The following is a 24755-nucleotide window of genomic DNA, read 5'->3' on the forward strand; positions in this document are numbered from 1 at the left end:
CTTCATATATCTCTCTCCTTAATAATGGATCATATTAGTGATATTTTTCATAGGGGAATCCCCTTGTGGTATAAATTGCAGACACCGGATCGCGTGGGTTTATCATGAGGTCAATGAGTATGTACCTACCCATAATAGTAATGATAATAATGCTTACTTTGTTGTTTCTAATAAAAACAATACAACACGTTCAGCTGCTTATCTTTCCGGGACAGCGATACTAATTTAGAGGCTAGATACTAAATCTAGCCTCTAAATCACTACATAGTATAAAACAAAGTCGCTTTTTCTGTCCTTTTTCCGTCCTTTTTTTTTCTTTTTTTTTTTTGACGTGACTTATTTTAGATTTGCCGCAGATGGCATTAACTACTTGGCCGGACAAATGGGGAGCGCTGAAGGCTCTCACCCAGTACAACATTTAAGACAACAGGCCTGAGGGTGCCCAGTTGGGCGCGAACCTCGGCTCAGGGCGTCGTCTGAGAGGAAAAATATTTGAAAGAATTAGTCAACCCTACTGGGTCGATAGCGATAAGCGCTGAATGAGGGAAATCGTCGACCACGTCGGCGGGGTCGGTATCGGGGTCCTGAAGTGTTTGGTTTCGCGAGCTGATTGGCTGCCTCTATGGCTAGAGTAAACGGGTCGTCGGGATCGTATATTACGTCCTTCGCTTTTTCTGTCCCTATATCCCTATGCACGCTTAAATCTTTAAAACTACGCAACGGATGTTGATGCGGTTTTTTTTAATAGATAAGAGGTTTATATGTATAATAACATCCATTAAATAGTGGAGAAATACTGTTATTTTTGAGGTTTTTAATGTGATGTAAATAATTTCATTTTTCCTCAGCGTTGCACCCGAGCGAAGCCGGGGCGGGTCGCTAGTATAATATAACGTACTTTATTGAAAAAACTAATAGTACAGCCCAAACATAACAGCCACAGCCTCCGTGGTGTAGTGGTTAGAGCGTTGGGCTCACGATCTGGATGTCCGGGTTCCATTCCCGATTGGGACATTGTCGAAATCACTTTGAGAGACTGTCCTTTGTTTGGTAAAGACATTGCAGGCTTGAATCACCTGATTGTCCGTAAAAGTAAGATGGTTCTGTGAAGGCACGCTAAGCCGTTAGTCCCGGGCTATTAGCCAAAACGGCTCCTCCAACCCGCAGTGGAGCAGCGTGGTGGAGTAAGCTCCATACCCCCTCCGGTTGATTGATGGGAGGCATATGTTATGTAATAGTACAAGTATTCCCATGCTGCACTATCCCGCTATATTACATAATATTCAATATCTCCTATACTTAAAGGTTGCCTGGAAGAGATTGCTACTTAGCAATAAGGCCGCCTATTGTACTAAGTAATTCTATTTCTCTTTTGTTTTGGTGTTTGTGCAATAAAGTATTTGTTATGTTATGTTATGTTAGTACAGCACAGTAGAACACAACTACAGACAAGAGGTTGTTATGTTAGTGGGCTTTGTTTTCCGCATTTAGACTCTAAGATGGCCCATTATGCGTGTTGACAAGAGGTTGTACAGCCGATATCCATAGTAGGCCAAATGCCTGTGTCATGGATGTCAGCCCTATAGTCCTATAGCCCTATAGTTGTAGATATAGCCTTAATTTAGGGGCAGATCCTAGATCTAGCCTCTAAATATAGTCCTTTAGTCCTAAATATAGCCATATAGTCGTAGTGGGTAGTTCACTGGGACGGGCTAACCTATAAAATGCTACTTAGGTTCTACGACGATCTTGTGACGTAGCGAGTAGGCGCCGCTACTTCAAAAGCGCACCCCTGATGCCGGGCAGCAGCGGTATCAGTACTGGTTGGAGGCCGAGGAAATGGATTCTAGTAGGGCTCTAGCTGGAAACATCACCGATTGAGAAATTGGTCGGTGTACTGCGGAACGGAAGGCGATTGGGGCAACCACCGTTCTACACGCCCTATCTATAGAGTAATGGCGATTACTCCACCGACAAGTGCGCAGCTCTTAAATAAAGAGAGAGAGAGTCCTAGATATATCCCTAATTTAGCCCTACTGACAAGCTACTTTATAGACAAGAGTTTATTGTACATTTGTGAGTTAACTAAACAGCCGATATCCATAGTAGGTCAAATGCCTGTGTCATGGATGTCAGCCCTATAGTCCTATAGTTCTAGATATAGCCGTAATTTAGGAGCTGGATCCTAGATCTAGCCTCTAAATATAGCCCTATAGTCCTAGATACACATTTATTATGAGTTAAAACTAAACAGCCGATATCCATAGTAGGCCAAATGCCTGTGAAATGGATGTCAGCCCTATAATTAAAACACATAATAACGGGTTCTTACCGCGTTTAAATGGGGATATGGTCAGCCCTATAGTCTTAGATATAGCACTATTTTGCTTTTTCAGCCCTTAAAATAGTTATTAATCTCTTTAGCCTTTTCGAGCCAAAATCGTTTAAGAAAACTATACACATTGATATCAAATAAAAGTTGCTTGTTATTTACACATAACATAATAATGTAACAAATACCTTAAACGGGAAATACAAAATACAAATCAAAAGGGAAGTAGAAAGACTACGGTCCTCGATTGAGAAGCAAGCCAGTGTCTCTGACTAAATCAAATCAAATCAAATCAAATATACTTTATTGCACACAACATACAAAAGAAATTCACACAGATGAAGATAGATACTAAAGAGACTTACCTAGACACAAAAACACATATTCCTACTTAGAGCGCTTTTAAATATAGGCGTTTTTGTCGCGCGACTGTACTCGTATCCATACATATTCAAGTAGTGCAGCTTCAGCGTGACAGTCGCCTGACTGCAGGGCTCCCAGCTAGCGGTGGCTGATACGCCGCATAGCGATGACGTCACGACTTAGCCGCGCTTTTTTTACGTGACTTATTGTAGATTTGCCGCAGATTGCATTAACTACTTGGCCGGACAAATGGGGAGCGCTGAAGGCTCTCACCCGGTACAAAGTTTAAGACAACAGGCCTTAGGGTGCCCAGTTGGGCGTGAACCTCGGCTCAGGGCGTCGTCTGAAAGGAAAAATATTTGAAAGAATTAATCGACCTTAACCGCGCCATACCCCGGACACTTCATACAAAACACCTCGTTTTACACAGACATTATAAATTGACGTCATCGTACATACGACTACAGTAACACCTACTTAGAAATAGTCTCAGTTGGGGTGGTACAAATAAAAAATAAAGAAAGCTTTTTCAATAGAATTCAAAATGGCGGCCTTTCGCCCACCTGTTAGATCAACTCGGTGATTGGTGTGAAACGGCACACCTCCTTGGGTCGTTTCCTTTATATAGGTACATACAGGGTGTTAGTGACATCGTAACGAAAACTTTGAGGGATGATTCAGGCCATGATTCTGAGTTGATATCAAGTGAAATTTTCCGTCGCAAAAGTATGGAACGGAAAATAATTTAAATAAGCTCTAAAATTTTCATGATTTCTCCGACAGGAAATTCCACTTGATATCGACTCAGAATCATGGTCTGAATCATCCCGTTCAGTATTCGTTACAGTGTCACTAACACCCATACCTACTTGTATGGCTACTGTATGTACTTGTATGGGGTGTAAGTAACATCGTAACGAATACTGAGAGGGATGATTCAGCTGATTATTCTGAGTTAATATCAAGTGGAATTTTCTATCGCAAAAGTATAGAATTGAAAATAATCTAAAAAACTAAAAAAAAAAAACATGAATTTTGCGACGGAAAATTCCACTTGATATTAACTCAGAATCATGGTCTAAATCATCCCTCTGAGTATTCGTTACGATGTCACTAACACCCTGTATATTAAATATCTAGGAGTCACTGTGTTCCTGTGGTTTACCGGCTTGCTTCTAAAACGGGGAGCGTCAGTTCAAACCCCGGTAACGGACTTGCACCAATGAGTTATTATTATTTGAAAATTGTGAGGGCCGGACTGATCACTGCGACCTTGACAGATCTATTGTGACCTAAAATCCCTACATTTATATATCCTCCTCTAGACCGATCCGTTCGAAGAGATCCAACGTCTTTTTGGGAGAAAGCTCCATGACTTCCTGGGGGTCCATTATGTGGCCCCCAAGTGTACGGCTTCTACTATGTATGAGAGCCCCACAGCTGCATAGCAGATGTAGTGGCGTCTCATCTTCCCCTAAGCAGAATCTGCATAAGGGAGACTCGGTCAGCTCCATTCTGTGTAGGTGCTTATTGAGTCTACAATGCCCCGTGAGGGCTCGTATCAAAATCCTAACCTGCCCCCTAGAAAGAGTATGTATTTCTGATGATAATTTCTTAGAAAAAGGTCTAATCAGCTGCTTTGTATGTTTGAGACCAATGAGTTATTAATTTATCCATCAGGTGACTTAATTTTCATCCTTGGAATGTTGGAGATACCACTTGAATTACACATACGTCATCAATGGGCTAGCAATGGCGGCTTGTCATAGGATTGAGCATACCTGGTCTTCTTAAACCATGGTTCAATCAGCGGTAGTAGCCGAGGTTCGCGCCCAACTGAGCAGCCTCAGGCCTGTTGTCTTAATTTTTTTTACCGGGTGAGAGCCCTCAGCGCTCCCCATTTGTCGGGCCAAGTAGTTAATGTCATCTGCGGCAAATCTACAGTAAGTCACGTCAAAAAAAAGTAGTAAATCTATGGTCGAGAGGTCGATCGATTCTTCTCTATTTAACAGTACCGACATCTGTAGTCGTTGCGTCATTAGTAATAAATAGGGGGCGCTAATATAGATTTATGTTGCTTAATATTAGGTTAGCTTCGCGGTCTTTTAGCCTCAGCTTTTAGTTAAATGGATTTCTAATTCAATTTTGTAAAGTAGTGACGCAATAAAATAAAATAAATCACTCTTACAGTTGCTACTGTTTTCTTAATGTTCGGTCAGGAGCATTAAACGGGAAATACGAAATACAAATCAAAAGAGAAGTAGAAAGAGTACGCTCCCCGATTGAGAAGCAAGCTGGTGTACACTTTGGTACCATGTCACATAACATTTTTGACAAATTGAACTATCATCATCATCAGCCCATTAACGTCCCCACTGCTGGGGCACGGACCTTCCCTATGGATGGATAGGGAGATCGGGCCTTAAACCATAACGCGGGCCCAGTGCGGATTGATGGTTATTAACGACTGCTAATGCAGCCGGGACCAACGGCTTAACGTGCCTTCCGAAGCACGGAGGAGCTCGAGATGAAAAAGTTACTTGACTTCAACAATCGTAGACCGATCGCGTTTACCGCTGCGCCACCGAGCTCCTCAAATTGTACTGTAAGTCTCACTAAATGTCAAATATGTTAGTGCGACAAAGTCCTAAAGTGGGTACATGATATTGCTCATGACTGTTCGTCAGATATTAAGCAAATCAAATATATTTATATAAAAAAGTTTAGCAACAGTACAAATGGGCGGCCTTATTGCTTGGCCTTATATTACTGCATTTCCGAAAATGATTAGGTAAACAGGTAATTAGGTAACTAAGTAATTATTAGGCTCAATAATAACCCTGACACCAGGGTTGATGAGATTGGTAATCCACTTCACAACCCACACTATAGAAGAAGAAGATTAGGTAAACAAGTAATTTTAGTACCACGCTCTTGTCAGTGTAGCATTATCCATGCTACTTTTTCAGGGAAAAATTGGGTTTCCCTCTTGCCTTCGCAGTATTCTGTCTGCCGCGAGTAGGACGGCGCCCAGAGTAGTCTGTTTCAAAGCCGTACTAGGACTCCTGTACTCGGCCTCTGATTAGTATTGACAATTACGTACCTCGAGTATTGAAAAAATCTGAACAGCGCCATCTATAATGTTTTTATGGAACGTAGCCTGGATAGACCTTCGTTGAAACAACTATAAACTTACTTAGTTCTTCATTCTTATTCTATCTTAAAGACCTCCGTGGTCCAGTGGTTGAGTGGGTTCGAATCCCGGTGGGGACATATCACAAAAATCACTTTGTGATCCCTAGTTTGGTTAGGAAATTACAGAAAAAGTAAGATGATCCGTACTTCGGAAGGCACGTGAAGCCGTTGGTCCCGGTTACTACTTATTGATGTAAGTAAGTAGTCGTTACATGAGCCATGTCAGAGTTCTTTGGCGGCTCAATAATAACCCTGACACCAGGTTTGATGAGGTTGGTAATTCACCTCACAACCCACACGATAGTAGAAGTTCTTCATTCAAATTCTGACACACGATATATCTTACATAAAAATATTATTTTCGCATTTTATTGTTAGGTACTTTGTTACGAAATACTCGTATCATTCTTAGGATAATTTATCAAAATTTAAAAACACGAGAGAGGGACGATAGATCAGGACCTCCCCTCCAATTTGTAGGCCCTCGCGGGCTGAGGGTGTCCTCGCCTCATTGACTACACTCCATTTACATATCGCACATGAAATGAAATGAATTTCTTATTGAGATTTAAGATATTTTTTTATACGCCACGGCGAGTGAAATGATGTTTCAAGTGAAAACCACGTAAGCCCCAATTTGAAAAAATATTATTCGATATATATAATATATTTTTAATTAAGATGGGTTTGCTCTTGACTTCATTCTTCCACGAGGAGAAGAAGAGATCGACGTTGGAACGAGCTTACCCAGAAAATGCCTATTCACCCGTGATTTAAAGGACCCCAGGTTATAAGATACAGGAATCACCGACGCCGGCAGCCCATTCCATTCCTTGGCTGTGCGCATTATGAAAGATGAAGCGAAGCGCTTGGTGCGGATTAGTGGTATGGCAACCAAGTAAGGATGGTAACCCGCCGTACGTCTGGATGCCCTCAGATGGAATGAACTTGGTGGAATGAGCTGATGGAGCTCATGTGCACACTCTCCGAATATACGTATGATTTAAAAAAAATACTCGATTTCTTTTAATTAATTTCAATCCAGGTAAAAATATTCGGATCAGACGAAAGTATGTCGGCGTCCAATTTCAAAATTCGAACATATAAACTAAACGGATAAAAAATAAAATCGAATATGATTCGAATATCATATCGAATGTGATTTTAAAAAAAAATACTCGATTTAATTTAATTAATTTCAATCCAGGTAAAAATATTCGGATAAGACGAAAGAACGTCGGCATCCAATTTCAAAATTCGAACATATAAACTAATTTTTTTTAAAAATTTATTGCGGCTTTGGTTACAAGACCATTGGCCGAAAAGTGGATAACAATATGAAAATAACAAAATTGAGTATCCTAAACTTAAAAAAATTACAGATCAACTTAAATTATGCTATATAAAAAACAACAAAGAAAAGAAAAAACACATATAAACTAAACTGATGAAAAATAAAAACAACGGTCCGCGCGCTGCCTTCACGATTTAATTCTAAACTATCTATCTTCGAGGGGGTCGATTGTAAACCTAGCTCAGACGCTGGTTGGGGAGCGGAGAGTTGCCGTTCTATACGTAGTATTATTCCTTATTTTATGACCTGGGTGTAATAAAAAGGGTCATCATTTATTATACAAAGACAAAAGCTCAATGTCTTTCAATTAATACCATTCGGGGTAAAAATTGAGACCTCATTTTGTTATTTGAATTGGAAGATTGGCGTGTCTATTGCGAGGTTTTGTCAACTTTTTTTTTGACGTGACTTATTGTAGATTTGCCGCAGATGGCATTAACTACTCGGCCGGACAAATGGAGAGCGCTGAGGGCTTTCACCCGGTACAACGTTTAAGACAACAGGCCTGAGGGTGCCCAGTTGGGCTCGAATCAGGGCGTCGTCTGAAAGGAAAAATATTTGAAAGAACCCTAGTGGGTCGATAGCGATAAGCGCTGATTGAGGGAAGCCATCGACTACGCCGGCGGGGTCGGTATCGGGGTCGTGAAGTGTTTGGTGTCGCGAGCTGATTGGCTGCCTCTATGGCTAGAGTAATCTGGTCGTCGGGATCGTATATTACGTCCTTCGAACGCCGATACTTTTCAGTACCTAAGCAGGATGTATATTCGGAATTCGGATTCGGAGGTTTTTTTAACAAAAATCTAATCCGAATGTGTTTTTTTTAAAAGGCGCTTATGTGGTCTTCGCTATAAGACGAAGATGTACAGATAGTGAAGTGTTCTGAACATTTCTTACAAACTACCCTAAAGTAATCCGTCGTCATGCACAATAAAAAGCAAAAGGGCGCGTCACAGCAGACAGATAGATACACTTCCGGCGCGCCGCTTCCGCTGACGTCACTTCCGGTTCCGTTACACTTGACTTAACACACGTTGGCTGGAAGAATTTACTTTCTATGTTTCTTTAAGCCTGTCTGGGAAAATAAAATTATTCCGCCTTATTACTACAAAATACAATTGAGGAGCTCGGTGGCGCAGCGGTAAACGCGCTCGGTCTGCGATTGTTGAAGTTAAGCAACTTTCGCAAAGACCGGTCATAGGATGGGTGAACACAAAAAACAAGTTTTCATCTCGAGCTCCTCCGTGCTTTGGAAGGCACGTTAAACCGTTGGTCCCGGCTGCATTAGCAGTCGTTAATAACCATCAATCCGCACTGGTCCGATGGTTTAAGGCCCGATCTCCCTATCCATCCATAGGGAAGGCCCGTGCCCCAGCAGTGGGGACGTTTATTGGTGAATGATGATGATTACTACAAAACGCAGACTATAGACTAAAGAGTACCGGGCTTCAACTGACACTTTCAATGGGAATCGGCTTCAGACGCCGAACTTCGATTTCTTAGCCGGTACCGATTTAGTGTCAAAAGTACTGAAATCATTCGTTCAATCGGCTTGTCGAACTTCATGTGACGTCACGAATCGGGGATCGCCATCTTGGCTGCTTACGCGGTACGACAGAATCGATGTTCGATTTGCTCCAATCTGAATCGGCTTCGTCTTAGTCGGTAGCCCCCCGTTGGGCACCAGGTTTAAACCTGGACTTAATTGAATAAGTATTATAAGATGAGGTACCAAGAAAAAACATGGACTTCTGCTTCTTCTATCATGTGGATTGTGAGGTGGATTACCAACCCCATCAACCCTGGTGTCAGGGTAATTACTGAGCCGCGATAGGGTCCTGACATGACTCATGTAACGACTACGTACTTACATCAGTAAGTAATAACCGGGACCAACGGCTTAACGTGCCTTCCGAAGCACGGATCATGACGATACATGGACTAAAAAAACATTATTACAAAACTAAGACTAATTCAGATCTGAGGACCATGTCTGGTAATAAAGTTAGTCCATATATAAAAAAAACTTTAAAATTGTAAATCTTTTACTAAACGTTCAAAATTTTTTTGCAAATTGGACGAAAAACATTGGACGTGGGTAATTTATTTTTTACGAAATGGCAACGCAGGGTGGGATGATGTCAGCTGGGCTAACCTTGAAATGCTAGCTGTCAGTTTTGATCATACCTGCGGGCCTAGCACCGTAAGCGCGCGACGCTTTCTCCTCTCGACATACATCACCCGTCACTCACACACAGTACTGCTTAGAAAGAGACAGATGATCTCTGTCGAGAAAGAGTCGCGTGCTTACGGTGCTAAGCCCGCTGGTTTTCTACCATGGTATAGGTCCCGGCAAACTTCTTGAGCATCAACCTTGACTGCGCACAACCGAATTTTAGATCTCCTTGGTGGTGCGGTACGAGGCGCGGGGGCGGGAGAGTCCCGCATCGACCGGCTATTGGTAGATCAGTCGATACTTCCCCCGCGCACTCTCGTCTTCGTCCCTTTGACTCCCGAATACACTTGCGTGCAGTGAAACTGTCACGTTTTTGTTATTGCTCTTTTGTTAGTTTTTTTTGTTATTGCTCATTTGTTTAAGTTTAAGAATTAGTTACTAGCACGAGGTCTATGTCTACAGATCCAAAACCTAGCACTAGCTCATTTTTATACACTAAAAAAAAAACAGCAGTTTACGCTAGAGTAATACCCTTATCTATGCAGCGGTTGTTGATGTTGTTGATCCGTAACCAAGTAACGTACGTCACAATAAAATTATTCAAAATTCTCTGATCGTTTTCTTAATACATTAAATCGATATTGTTTTGTGTTACAAAGTTTCTTGTTCCCGTGAAAATGTTTTTTCTTGTGTCATGCGTGATCATACAGTTGACGATGTGTTACCCTGATGATGATGACTCCACGGCATACTATAACAATGATCACATAAATACAGGTAATCTATAAGAGCACTTTCGTGTACAGGGTGTTAGTGACATCGTAACGAATACTGACGGGGATGATTCAGACCATGATTCTGTGTATCTCCAGTGGAATTTTCCGTCGCAAAACTCATGTTCTTTTTTAGTTTTTTTAAATTATTTTCCATTCTATACTTTTGCGATTGAAAATTCCACTTGATATTATCTCAGAATAATGAGCGATATCAAGTGGAACTTCCTGTCGGAAAAAACATGAAATTTTTTGTATTTTTTAATTTTTTTCAGTTCTATACTTTTGCGAGGCAAAATTCCACTTGATGTCAACTCAGAATCATGGTGTGAATCATCCCTCAAAGTTTTCGTTACGGTGTCACTAACACCCTGAATAGGCGTCTTTGTCCCACGAGTGAAGCGCTGGACAGCGAAGCCCTTTATAATAAGGAATAATACTACGTATAGAACGGCAACTCTCCGCTCCCCACCAGCGGCTGAGTTAGGTTTACCTCACCCCCTCGGTCTTACTTTAGTCTTCAATCGCATGGGCGGCAGACGTCACAACGTGTACGATAACGTCAAGGTGTAGAGTCTGTAAAACTAGGTGTTTTGTTTGAAGTGTCCGGGGTGTGGCGCGGCTAAGGGCGATTAAGGCAAGAAGGAAACCACTATCCTATTTTTCCCTAAAAAAGTAGCATGGAAAATGCTGCACCGACAAGAGCGTGGCTCTTAAATTGATGATGATGAAAGAAATAAAATGATGTGTGTCTATTTGCAGACAAAACAAAACGAATCTTGGACTGGAGCAACCTGCGGGCTGGTAGAGAAGCGCCTGCGACGTCAATTATGTCTCCCACACCAAAGCTAAATTCTCCCGACGCAGCAGAAATCAGAGGTCAGTAAACTGTATTCTCATCAGCCATATCAGGGGCTTTCAGCGGCTCAATAATAACCTTGACAGCAGGGTTGATGAGGTCGGTAATCCACCTCACAACCCACACGATAGTCAACTATTTATTGCATTCCATGTAGTACAGTGGGATGTTACATAGGAATAGGAACTAAAACATGGACCCTGTAGGGCACAGCAACGTTGAAGGGAAGAGAGGAAGTGTGTATTAAAATTAAAACTTAGGCATTTAAAAATTATATTTTTACACTATCCTTAACCCTTTGCGCAGCTTTGTTTTTTTAACGTGACTTATTGTAAATTTGCCGCAGATGGCATTAACTACTTGGCCGGACAGATGGGGAGCGCTGAAGGCTCTCACCCGGTACAACGTTTAAGACAACAGGCCTGAGGGTGCCCAATTGGGCGCGGATCTTGGCTCAGGGCGTCGTCTGAGAGGAAAAATATTTGAAAGAATTAATCGACCCTAGTGGGTTGATAGCGATAAGCGCTGATTGAGAGAAATCGTCGACCACGCCGGCGGGGTCGGTATCGGGGTCCTGAAGTGTTTGGTGTCGAGCTGATTGGCCTCTATGGCTAGAGTGATCGGGTCGTCGGGAAATGAATTTTCCAATTCAGATGAGAGTCAATGTTTAGCCCAAGTAGGCAGAAATCATCAACATATTCGATTTTTATATGATAGAAGAAGCATTGAGACGTACAGAGGTACTTGTGTTATTTCAGAGGCCTTGAGGGTCATAATGGGGAACCGGAATATAGAAGAATCAATGACGGTGACCTCAACCACAACATTTGAAGACACGTCAACTTCAACGCCATGGTTCACCATGCGGAACGCATTGCCTACTTCCACAGCATCCATTGATGCATCCTCAGCTACCGTCGTAGAGACAACCATAGAGACACCTGCTGCAGATTTGCTGTCATTAAAAGTAGCCACTGAAGACACCACAGCCGCTGATGTGAAGGCTGTTTATGACGACGAAGAAACGTCTGTTGACACTATACTGGCGAAACGCGATGACCATAATGTTAATCAGAGTGCAGAAGCTGACAGACAACATTTAAGACAAAGACCAAAAAGTAAGTAAAGTAGGTTGGTTATGTACATAATAAAAAAATAATGTTTTTTGCTTTAAAATGACATGTCAGTTTGCGAAAGAAAATTTAATTTGAGAGAACCATCACCTGAAATATTTCCCTCAGAACCGCCGGGTCTAAGCCGCACAGACGGTAAGAGGCCCGGTGGGCTCACGCTCATACTCTGGGAGAGGGGGCGTGCTTTATTATGGGACGCGACCTGCGCTTGCACATTTGCAGCAACGCACCTGCCCCGTACTACACGAACCGCAGGGGCGGCTGCCGAGTGGGCCGCTAGCCAAAAGCTGGCGAAATATGGGAACTTAACGCGGACCCATGATTTTGTCCCTTTTGCCGTTGAGACTTCGGGTGTGTGGTGCTCGGCGGCCAAGGATTTTATTCGCGTGTTGGGGAGGCGCTTGAGGGCCCGCGGTAGTGACCCCCGCGCCGGGTCGTTCCTGGTTCGACAGGTTTCCTTATCGTATTAGGTTATCAGTATAATGGGCACCTTTGAACCAGGTACGAGGGGGGGGTGGTATTTTAGACTGACCTGCAATGTTTGTGCAATAATTTAAAATGTTAATTTTTGAGTGACTAGTTGTATTTAATTTACTTTAAATATTTCTTTTCCTTCAGTACTCGTTACGATGTCACTAACACCCTGAATATTTTTGCAGCCACGACGACCACTGTAACCACGACGACTAAGAGGAGAAAAAGAACAAGCACGTCCCCTTTTCCGCGATTGGACATACCGGCGCTATTGGCCATTATAGCCAACCTCACAGTCGACTACAACTTGAATCTTACCATGATGCTTAATAGGTAACGTAGCATCACGCGATCATCAACGACTCCAAAGTCTAGAACCCAGACGAAGAGTACCATACCATTTCATGAAATGGTGAAATGATCAATTCTACGATCAGGCCACGACAGATATACCACCAATCCTCACTGAACGTTTCGCCTCATCTTTTTTGACGCGAAAAGCAAAGGACTGGAACTGTCTGGCGTCCTCTGTTTTTTCAACTCGCTATAATCTTGGAGTTTTCAAGGCTAAAGTGAATAGCCATTTGCTAGGTAAACGTGATCCACCCTAGACCACATAGCCAGTTACCATCAGGTGAGATTGTGGTCAAACGCGAGCCTATTTTATTAAAAAGAAAATGTTATTTTCAGTTCTATACTTTTGCGACGGGAAATTCCAGTTGATATTAACTCAGAATCATGGTCTGAATCATCCCTCAAAGTTTTCGTTACGATGTCACTAACACCCTGTATTTTTATGTTTGTTTAAGCGAATGTGAATCGATAGGATATGGTTGGCTAATAACAAATATTATTGTTTGTTATTGTTGTATTATTGTTTGTTGTTTAATTAGCCTGTGCCCAGCAGTGGGACGTATATAGGCTGTTTATGTTTTATGTTAATTGTTCAAGGTCACTGGACAAGTATAACCTCCCGACATGCCGTACCGGGCCCACCGTTTTGTCGACTACAGAAACACCTGTCCCGACCACAGATGCCTACACCAACCTCACTGGTACAATCATGGGAAAGGTCGGCTTCTTCGATTTATGTCATCCTGGTACCAATAGTAGTAGCAGCAGACCACAGATGCCTACACCAACCTCACTGGTACAATCATGAGAAAGGTCGGCTTCTTCGATTTATGTCATCCTGGTACCAATAGTAGTAGCAGCAGACCACACACCAACCTCACTGGTACAATCAGGGGAAAGGTCGGCTTCTTCGATTTATGCCATCCTGGTACCAATAGTAGTTAGTAGTCTTAGTAGTAGTATCAAGAAATAATTATCTACGTATAGAACGGCAACTCTCCGCTCCCCACCAGCGGCTGCGCTAGGTTTACCTCACTCCCCTCGAACATAGATTAGACTTGAATTGTGAAGGCAGCGCACGGGCCGCTATTTTTAATTTCACCGACTTTAAAAAAGGAGGAGGTTCTCAATTCGACCGTATACAGGGTGTTAGTGACATCGTAACGAATAGTCAGGGGGATGATTCAGACCATGATTCTGAGTTAGTATCAAGTGGAATTTTACGTCGCAAAATTCATGATTTTCAATTAAATTATTTTCAATTCTATACTTTTGCGATGGAAAATTCCACTTGATATCAACTCAGAATCATGGCCTGAATCATCCTTCAAAGTTTTCGTTACGATGTCACTAACACTCTGTATGATCTCACAGTAATTGCCAATTTGCAAAATTGAACCTAGGCAAAAAAATAATGCAATTATTTAACAATAAAAAAAAAGGTGATTATTTAAGTCAAGTGTAAAGTCTATCTATTTATATTGTGAACCTTCATTGTTCAACATTCTTTGTTTGACGACCGCCGTGGTTCAGTGGTTGAGTGTTAGGCTCACGATCCGGAGGTCCCGGGTTCGATTCCCGGTGGGGACATATTACAAGAATTACTTTGTGGTCCCTAGTTTGGTTAGGACATTACAGGCTGATCACCAGATTGTCCGAAAGTAAGATGATCCGTGCTTCGAAAGGCACGTTACTACTTACCGATGTAAGTAAGTAGCCGTTAAATGAGCTATGTCAGGGGTCTTTGGCGGCTCAATAGTAACCCTGACACATTCCTGTTATATTTTATCATTACAACTGTCAAATTGCCATGTGCTATTTCTTCTGCCTGCATCAGTAACAGACTTTAATTTATTGACAGTGCTTCGTATGTGGGCTGGTGGAACCCGAGATGCCCCGTTCGGCGCCCTGCGCTGATGCTTTTGCTGGAGACTTCCTTCCACTCGTGCCAGTAGACCCCACAGCTCGTGCCAACATCGCCAAATATCGAAAGTATTGCAGGTGGATGAACAGGTAAGGATTAACCTAACCTGTATTGGGCTGTTTTTCCTTTCGCGTTTCAACACTTTTATAGGTGATATATAAACGTAAAAAATAAAGCTGAAACTCTATAACATAGATAGTCTACTTTCGAAATGTAATATTTAGTACTGTGCGAGTATCGAGTGTTTGTTTACGAATTCATGTTTGGATCACAAATGATTATCACGTGCTCAGCCGTGAATGAAAACATCGTGAGGAAACCCACATTCCCGAGAAATGCATTTTTGGAGGTATGTGACCTAACCTGTATTGGGCTGGTTTTCCCTTCGCGCGTTGGAAGGTCAGGCAGTCGTTTTTGTATCAAATCGGACCTGTCAAATCTTCAAGTTTGGTAAGCGGACCCTGTGAGAAATGAGATAATGCTAGGGAGATGATGATGGTGAATAGGGAAGGACTCTTGACTTGAGTGTGCGCGAGCTGCGAGTTCGCAGGTTTGAATCCCCAACAAGAGCCGACGCAGCGAATGCTATCTACGGTATACACTTTGGTACCATGTCACATTAACGTTTTTGACAAATTGAACTGTAAGTCTCACTAAATATCAAATATGTTAGTGCGACAGAGTACTAAAGTGGGTACATTATATTGCTCATGACTGTACATAGATAAACGTTCTTCTTCTTCTATCGTGTGGATTGTGAGGTGGAATACCATCCTCATTAACCCTGGTGTCAGGGTTATTACTGAGCCGCCAAAGGCCCCTGACATGGCTCATGTAGCGACTACCTACTTACATCGGTAAGTAATAACCGAGACCAACGGCTTAACGTGCCTTCCGAAGCACGGATCATCTTACTTTTTGGACAATCAGGTGATCAGCCTGTAATGTCCTAACCAAACTAGGTATCACAAAGTGATTTTTGTGATTTGTTCCCACCGGGATTCGAACTCGGGACCTCTGGATGCTCAACCACTGGACCACGGAGGCCGTTAACGTTAGATAAACGTTGTGGTCGAAGTCCGAAGCGGTTGCCGTGTCGCGGTAGCAGTACAGCGTAGAAGTTATAACGCACATTATCTAACAAATGAAATGTATGAGAGACATCACGCAGGAGTCACGCTGGGTGCTTGCGCCTCGTCAAGCTATGTGACAAGAGGGGGATCTTACTAGGTAAGACTGATCAAACGAGAATCGACTTTCAATAAAATAAACCCTCTGTTTCGCAGCGCGCAGTATGTGATCAACGCTTCTGACCCACGGACCATGTGGGGCAGGTGGACGGGGGGATGTAGCGTGCGCTGGATAGACCTCAACGGGATCTACACTCAGCGGACATGCCGCAACAGACATAGAGCCGTGATGGGCAGGCATTTCGTCAGCCACAGAATGGCCAAACTTGAGATGGCTTTGCAGGTGTGTACTGCAAGATAAAGTGGTCCGGATCCAGACGGATTCGTTCGATAGTTGGCGGTTCGCGCCGCGACAGAGACAAGAGACCGAGACAGGAGACAGACCAGAGACCGCGACAAGTGTCTCGGTCTCTTCGGCATGTACTGTAGGTCGAGAGTGACACACGAGACACTACCTGTTCGGAGCAGCGACCTCGCTGTCTCCTGTCTCGCGTCTCGGTCTCCTGTCTCTGTCTCGCTCGCGAACTGTCGCGTATACATTGCCTAACGTCAAGTAACGGTCGCGGTCTTTGGTTGCGGTCTTCGGTCGCGGTCTTCGGTCGCGGTCTCCGCTCGCGGTCTCCTGTCTCTGTCGCGACGCGAACCGCCACCTTAAGGTGTCTCCCTAAAATAAATATTTAACAATCTGACCTGGCTTCTAATATTATGCCAGAAATGTTCCTTTTGCCCTATGTTGACCAATCTTGCCAGTGCCGTGTTTATCAAAACTTACAAGTCTACGTTCACAAGCTACAAGTTACTCACAAGTACGTGTAAATTACGTTTATCAAAAAAAGTAGAGGGATTGTAAATTATACTCGTGTAATAAATATTGACATTGTGAGTTGTTTTGATAAACACATACTTGTAATAATGAAAATTTTTACAAGAAAATTACTTGTAATACAGGGCTTGTAAGTTTTGATAAACAGTGCACAGGTATTTATTATTCTAGCGGCGCGGTATAATGGTCGTTTTGACGTTTGTATGCTTATTAAGTTTTGTATTAACATAACAAAACAAAAGAGATATACTTAATATAAAAATATCAACTCAGAATAATGGTCTGAATCATACCCCAAAATTTCCGTTACGGTGTCACTAACATTCTGTATATTTTCAAGTCCTAAAAACCTAACACATCTCCTTATAGACAACGAGACTGATCGTAAGATCACGAACGGAAATAAAAAGAAGCAACTTTTACGTCACTGTAGTCATAATGTCATAACCGGAGATCGGGATATGTAATAAGTCGCCATTCAGGGGTCAATAACTTTTTTTTTTTGACGTGACGTATTGTAGATTTGCCGCAGATGACATTAACTACTTGGCCGGACAAATGGGGAGCGCTGAAGGCTCTCACCCGGTACAACGTTTAAGACAACAGGCCTGAGGGTGCCCAGTTGGGCGCGAACCTCGGCTCAGGGCGTCGTCTGAGAGGAAAAATATTTGAAAGAGTTAATCGACCCTAGTGGGTCGATAGCGATAACCGCTCATTGAGGGAATAAGCGCTGATTGAGGGAAGTCAATAACCCTGAATGTTGTGGTTAGTATGGATATGACCACGAGATTTTTGAGATTGCGAGACTACGTTACGTTATAATATTATTTACTTATATATCCCGATCACTGGTCACAACGGTCATAATATGTATACACTTTATAACCATGTCACATTAACTTTTTTGACAAATTGAACTGTAAGTCTCATTAAATGTCAAACATAATAGTGCGACAGGGTTCTAAAGTGGGTTCATGTACATGATAATGATCATGTCTGTGCCGCTGCTTCTAATATAAGAACTTAATGTTTTTTTTTCAGAACGTCGACAATGGTTGTATTATTAGTCCGGTGGCGTCTCTTGTGCCCATATCGCGCGGAGTATCTCTGTATGCACGGTTCCACGTGTGCGTTTGTACAGGCAACTGGTGTAACCGCGCCCCTTCGTACCACCAATGGACAACACACATAGCTTTATACACCATAATTATGAGAGCTATATTCATGTTTTAAAAGTTCACAGTCAATTTCACAAAAACCCTTCTCCATTACGTGCCTTTCGGGATGGAAAAGCAGGAAAAAAATACATACACACATACATACATAAACTCGCGCCTATTTCCCACCGGGGTAAGCAGGAAAAAAATGACGTCAGATTTTTTTAACGTTAGGAAAGTTTTACAAGTTTTAGTTTTAAAGTCCGGGGAACGGGGAACGTGGTTATGTGGGACTCCTTGGGTGTCGCCACGCGGGGAATTCACTAAAACCCAACGGTGTCCCTCCTTGCTGCCTTGACAATATGGCCGGAACACGGGAACGCAGTTGCACTCAACCGTAGTACCTACAGCAATGCCTTGTTTATCAAAACTTAGAAGTCTACGCGTTCACAAGCTACAAGTTCCTCACAAGTAAGTACTTGTAAATTACGTTTATCAAAAAAAGTACAGACATTGTAAAATATACCTGTAAAAGTAAATATTGGCACTTGTAACATGTAAATTACATGTGTAGTTTTGATAAACACATTCTTGTAATAATGAAAATTTTTACAAGAAAATTACTTGTAGTACAGGGCTTGTAAGTTTTGATAAACAGGGCATAGGTATTAATTATTCTAGCGGCGCAATATGTTGGTCGTTTTGACGTTTGTCCGCTTATTAAGTTTTGTATTAACATTACGAAACAAAAGAGAAATAATATAAAAAATATCCACTTGATATCAACTCAGAATAATGGTCTGAATCATACTTTTTTGTTCATTTGATAAACACACAGGTATACTTTTGTTACGTTTTGTTTTTCTTTGTTTTTGACTAGGACTTTTTGATGTTATTTTTTTTTCATTTTTATATTTTTTTTTATATGTAAGGTATTAAAGAATCTTGCAGCATAATTTGTTTCATTGTACTCATTTCTATTTGTTTGTGAGTAACACAAACAATCAAAATGTTCTGTGTGAAGTGAAGTGTAAGTGGGTGGTGCGTTATGTAAAACTAGAAAAAAAAATAGAGGATAAAAGTGTGGTATTAATAAACCAATCTCAGCTGACACTACCCCTCGACACCATGCTCAAGTCTCTGCTTTTATATAAGAACTGTCACATTGACATGATCTTGAGAGCAGTCTCAAAGCTGAGATTAGTTTATTAATACCACCCTACTGCCGTCGAGAGAATGCGCATTTGACGTTTAACCGATTGACAGAACTAGGGATGGGCATTAAGTAACACTTACTTACTGTAATCGACAAAAATATCGTTAAGCTATCGTTCGTTAGCTCGCACAGACTGTGCGAGAGAGACGCAATTATAATTCACGCGGTAGCGACAGAGATAGGTAGTCGGCGTGATGCAGGTTGTAGCGATCTGCGTATCGCCAGACTTTATTCAAATTCAAATTCAAAAATATCTTTATTCGGTAGGTAATATAGTTACACTTTGAATCGTCAATTTTTACATAACGAACGTCTCATCCACCTAAAACTACTGCAGCTTCTCACAACCTGTATAGCCGGGGGAAAAGAAGCTGCAAGAAAAACCTCGGCACAGAGCCCTAGACGTTCTTAAAAAAAAAAAAGTAAACAAAATATTGTTATACAATTGAGTAATTTAGCTGCCTAATATCAATTCTCAGACAGTTAATCCCATGCATTCATATCTCCTAAATATTCACTAACTATATAATAACCTTTTTTGGAAAGTTTTTGTTAAACTATTGTCTTAAAACAGTTGAAAGGCAAATTATGAATGTCAATGGGAATCTTATTGTAAAAACGTATACATTGCCCCTTAAAAGATTTAGTAAAGTAGAAGATGTGTTTACGACAGTGACAGATGCTTCGATGGATACTGTATAGCTGCTACATTTCGCATGGTGAACCATGGCGTTAAAGTTGATGTATTTTCCAATGATGTGCGCGGAGTCCTTGTATTTGATTCTTCTTTCTTTTGATTATTTTCTTTTGCCCATGATGAGCCTCAATGCAGTACTTGTCCCTACGCTGAAGTACGGTAGTGAATGTTGGGTATGATAGAAGAAGCATGAAAGTAAGAAGTTGAGTGATAGAGTGAGAAACAGTGTGATAAGACAGAGATGTGGTGTAAAAGACGATATAGTGACTAAGATTAAGGGAATGTTAGGTTGATTTGGACACGTAGAGCGGATGAAGGATAATCAATCAAAATCAAAAATCAAAATCAAAATAGTTTATTTGCTTTAAATAGTACATCAATATATAACCTCGTTATTGGGACTTCCTAGTAAGTCTCATTTAAAGACCTGTGTCAGGAAGCCCCGATCTTCCTAATCGGTATTACATCTTTGACAGTACTATTTATTTCTTTTAACAAAAATAATCAACGTTTAAATAAATATAAATGCTTATTAGATAAGATGTGTGTGTGTGTGTATGTGTGTTTGTGTGTGTGATAATAGAATTGCAAAAGCGGTATATAAAGCGAAAGTTGATGGTACGGCTGGCAGAGGAAGACCGAGAAGGACTTACATTGACCAAATTGGAGATGTCCTTAGAAAAGGTTTAATACGATCTACTCTGAACCGGCGTGGGTGTATGAAGCGATTGATGAATGTGGAGGAAGCAAGAGAAGTGTGTCAGGATCGAAGCAAATGGAATTCTATAGTCTCTGCTTACCCCGGTGGGAAATAGGCGTGAGTTTATGTATGTATGTATGTATGTATAAGCCTCAAAGCCTTTGGAGTAACAGATGACATAAAAATCTGTATTATAAAGATGCGTTACTGAAGAAGTTGTGTGGGGCGAAGCTGAATTGATCAGTCATGGTGAGCGAAAGACAACGCTCTATCAATCACTGTGATTGATCGATTCTTGTATGTCATTGCTCCGCTCCGCTTCAGTAGCAGCGTGATAAAACTTCCATGATTGCCTCTCATTTTTTTTTGACGTGACTTATTGTAGATTTGCCGCAGGTGGCATTAACTACTTGGCCGGATAAATGGGGAGCGCTGAAGGCTCTCATCCGGTACAACGTTTAAGACAACAGCCTGAGGGTACCCAGTCGGGCGCGAACCTCGGCTCAGGGCGTCGTCTGAGAGGATTTTTCCTTTCCTTATTTGAAAGAATTAATCAACTCTAGTGGGTCGATAGCGATAAGCGCCGAATGAGGGAAAATTGTCGACCACGCCGGCGGGGTCGTTATCGGGGTCCTAGATTGCCTCTCCGTAAATCACTCCTGGTGTCAATTTTGTAAACTAGATATTTTATTATTTTGACCTGACTTATTGTAGATTTGCCGCAGATGGCATTAACTACTTGGCCGGACAAATGGGGAGCGCTGAAGGCTCTCACCCGGTACAACGTTTAAGACGACAGGCCTGAGGGTGCCCAGTTGGGCTCGAACCTCGGCTCAGGGCGTCGTCTGAGAGGAAAAATATTTGAAAGAATTAATCGACCCTAGTGGGTCGATAGCGATAAGCGCTGAATGAGGGAAATCGTCGACCACGCCGGCGGGGTCGGTATCGGGGACCTGAAGTGTTTGGTGTCGCGAGCTGATTGGCTGCCTCTATGGCTAGAGTAATCGGGTCGTCGGGATCGTATATTACGTCCTTCGGACGCCGATACTTTTCAGTACCGTCCCTAAGCGGAATGTACTCGGAAGCCGCAACTACCAGGGGATTTGGGTGGTGCGGAGCAGAATCGAAAAAACGTTTGGAAGCTAATTTGAGCCATTGGGCAATGGTTGGCAGACCTAGGTTTAGACCAAATGTTGTTTTTATATTACAGTTATGTTCTCCTATAATTAAAGGTTGCCTGGAAGAGATTGCTACTTAGCAATAAGGCCGCCTATTGTACTAATTCTATTTCTCTTTTGTATTTTGTTTTTTCCTGAATAAAGTATAAAGTATTTGTTATGTTATGTTATGATTTTAGCAGTAAGTAGTTCAGGGGATTTGTTCCTGATTCGTCATATTCCAAATTGGTCATCTTCCAAACACGACACTTTCCAAACTGGTCATATTCCAAACTAGTCATATATTAGATTCGTCATCTTCCAAACTTGTCATTGTACAGTCAAACTGAATTTTAATAAAAACCAAAGTAACAATAATGTAAGTAATTAAATTTATTTCTTTTTAAAACATTTTTTAAGATTTAAAATATACCTATTTATGTTAAAAGCAAACACACTTTCTTTGCAATAAAATAACAAAGTATTCTCCTTAGAGAAAATAAATCATTAATAAAATTATACTTCACATAGCCTACTCAGACACTCCACAACAGTTATTTTTTTATCTACAAAATCCTGTACTATCTCCTTTTCTTTTGTAAATTTATTTAATTCTTTAGTTCGTCGACGGTGCGTTTGGTTGGAATGTAAAAAAAAAATTTTTATTCTTATATCCTGGTGTAGTGCTTCTTCCCTCATCTTTTTTACAAAAAAATACAATGAACCTTTTTTCTTTAATCTATGGTTAATTCTGTTGTTCCAACCTTCTACGGCATTATTTGTGCGGAAATTATCTTCATCAACACAAAATAAATTGCTAGTGATCTTTTGCATCCAAAAATTTACAAAATAATTATGAAATAACCTTATCTCGTTTGAATCTGAGGCAGAGTGAGATATTTCTAAGTATGCCTCCGGTACGTATTGTTTAGGTAACAAAGCTAGTTTTGCACATAATTTTGTGTAAAATCTGCCTTCTTCAGTAGCGAATGCTCCACAATCCTTAGATCTTTTCCATAAGGCTTTTTGGTAATGGAAATAACATCCTGTTACTGTTGCGTTCGGAAATACTGATAAAAAACCGTTTATACCAGCTAACTCAAAGTCACACTTATAAACTTGGTGATATTTAAACCAAACCTTTCTTTTAGAAGGAAAAATAAACGCCGATAAATCTTTTCACTTTTGCTTGGTAAAAGCGCATAAACGAGTGGTACAAAATATGAATTTATAACACTTGACTCCAAATTTGCATGAAGACTAGAGTTGGTTAAAAGGGGGTGGCGCAACCTTAAATGTACCATCAGCGTAATAATGTTCAGTCTTTGATAGAAAGTCCAAAGCAGTGGGCGATGAAAATATTAAAATTTTATCGTCAAGTCCGTCACTACAAATTAAAAAATCTTTGGATAGCTGTTCTGGGATCAAAACATCGCTTACTTTATCATATGTGCATTTTCGCACATTAAGAAATCTGTTTCTGACATTGTATAAAGTACTTTTTTTATTTTTCCATATCAAAGACATACAAAGAAGATTCTCCATTAAGTTCTATAAAATCTTGTTCAATTTTCTCGAATATTTTTGGTATACGAGTAGGTTCGTAATTATTGGTGACTGCCAATTTCATATTATCAAAGCATTTGTCAGCCCCTAACTTCATAAACTCCGGATTACATACATGGTTAGGCTGCCTCATGACGACATTATTATCATTTACAGTAATGGAAGTTGCACACTCACCCCTTTTTGTACATCTCCATGTAACAGTACCATTTTTATTTTTTTTGTGTAGACTGTATTTGTATCCAGAATACAAAAGTAACTTTTTCCCTCTTTCACTTGCGATAAACTGCATTTCTTCGTGCGTACTATTATTAGAAGTCATCTTTTTATTTCATTAAAATTATATTCACTCAATATAAATAATAAAGTGACAATGACATTAACTTCATGATAGACAAGTAACACTCATATAAATAGGTTCTTATAATAAAATTTACCACAAAGGATTTATTGAATTAATTTGTGCAGGCAAATGTACATTGTATGACAAATTAGGAAGATGACGAATCTAATATATGACTAGTTTGGAATATGACCAGTTTGGAAAGTGTCGTGTTTGGAAGATGACCAATTTGGAATATGACGAATCAGGAACAAATCGTTCAGGGACGGTAATGAAAAGTATCGGCGTCCGAAAGACGTAATATACTCGTACAATCCCGACAACCCGATTACTCTAGCCATAGAGGCGGTCATTCAGCTCGCGACACCAAACACTTCAGAACTCCGATACGGACCCCACTGGCGTGGTCGACGATTTACCTCGCTCAGTTCTTATCGCTATCAACCTACTAGTGTCGATTAATTCTTTCAAATATTTTTCCTCTCAGACGACGCCTTGAGCCGAGGTTCGTGCCAAACCGGGCATTCTCAGGCCTGTTGTCTTCAATTTTGTACCGAGTGAGAGCCTCAACGCTCCCCTTTTGTCCGGCAAAGTAGTTAATGCCATCTGCGGCAAATCTACAATAAGTCACGGCAAGAAAGAACACATCTTCCAACAATTGTCATTTTTGATCAAAATATAGAGAAGCAATATGGGTAGCAACTGGATTCTAAATAAATATTTCTATTTAATAATTTAAGTTGCGTTATTGTACAGTTCTTTCCGTTTTATTGTAATGTAAAATATTGAAAAATATCGACCCTAATCGTTCGGCGACAATAGATGGCGTTAGTGTAGACACACCATTCGGTGATCGAAATTATTATTTTTATCATATCCAAACTAAGCTAAATGAGCTCTACACCTTTTGCCAGTACTTGAAGGTCTCTCAGAACCTAACATAACATAAATAGCCTATATACGTCCCACTGC

The 24755-nt window shown here is 41.1% G+C and overlaps 1 protein-coding gene across 1 annotated transcript; it reads left to right on the forward strand.

The window, feature by feature from the left end:
* The first annotated feature begins 10133 nt into the window (after positions 1-10133).
* LOC126378297 (uncharacterized) lies at positions 10134-18273 on the forward strand. The gene is made up of 8 exons (XM_050026490.1): positions 10134-10194; positions 10953-11069; positions 11808-12167; positions 12842-12989; positions 13608-13728; positions 14872-15023; positions 16221-16407; positions 17989-18273. The coding sequence occupies exons 1-8, from the start codon at positions 10134-10136 to the stop codon at positions 18178-18180; spliced, it is 1338 nt and encodes a 445-aa protein (XP_049882447.1). The 3' UTR covers positions 18181-18273.
* Positions 18274-24755: the final 6482 nt, after the last annotated feature.

This window comes from Pectinophora gossypiella, chromosome 26 (assembly GCF_024362695.1).
Source record: "Pectinophora gossypiella chromosome 26, ilPecGoss1.1, whole genome shotgun sequence".
Classification (NCBI taxonomy): Eukaryota; Metazoa; Arthropoda; class Insecta; order Lepidoptera; family Gelechiidae; genus Pectinophora; species Pectinophora gossypiella.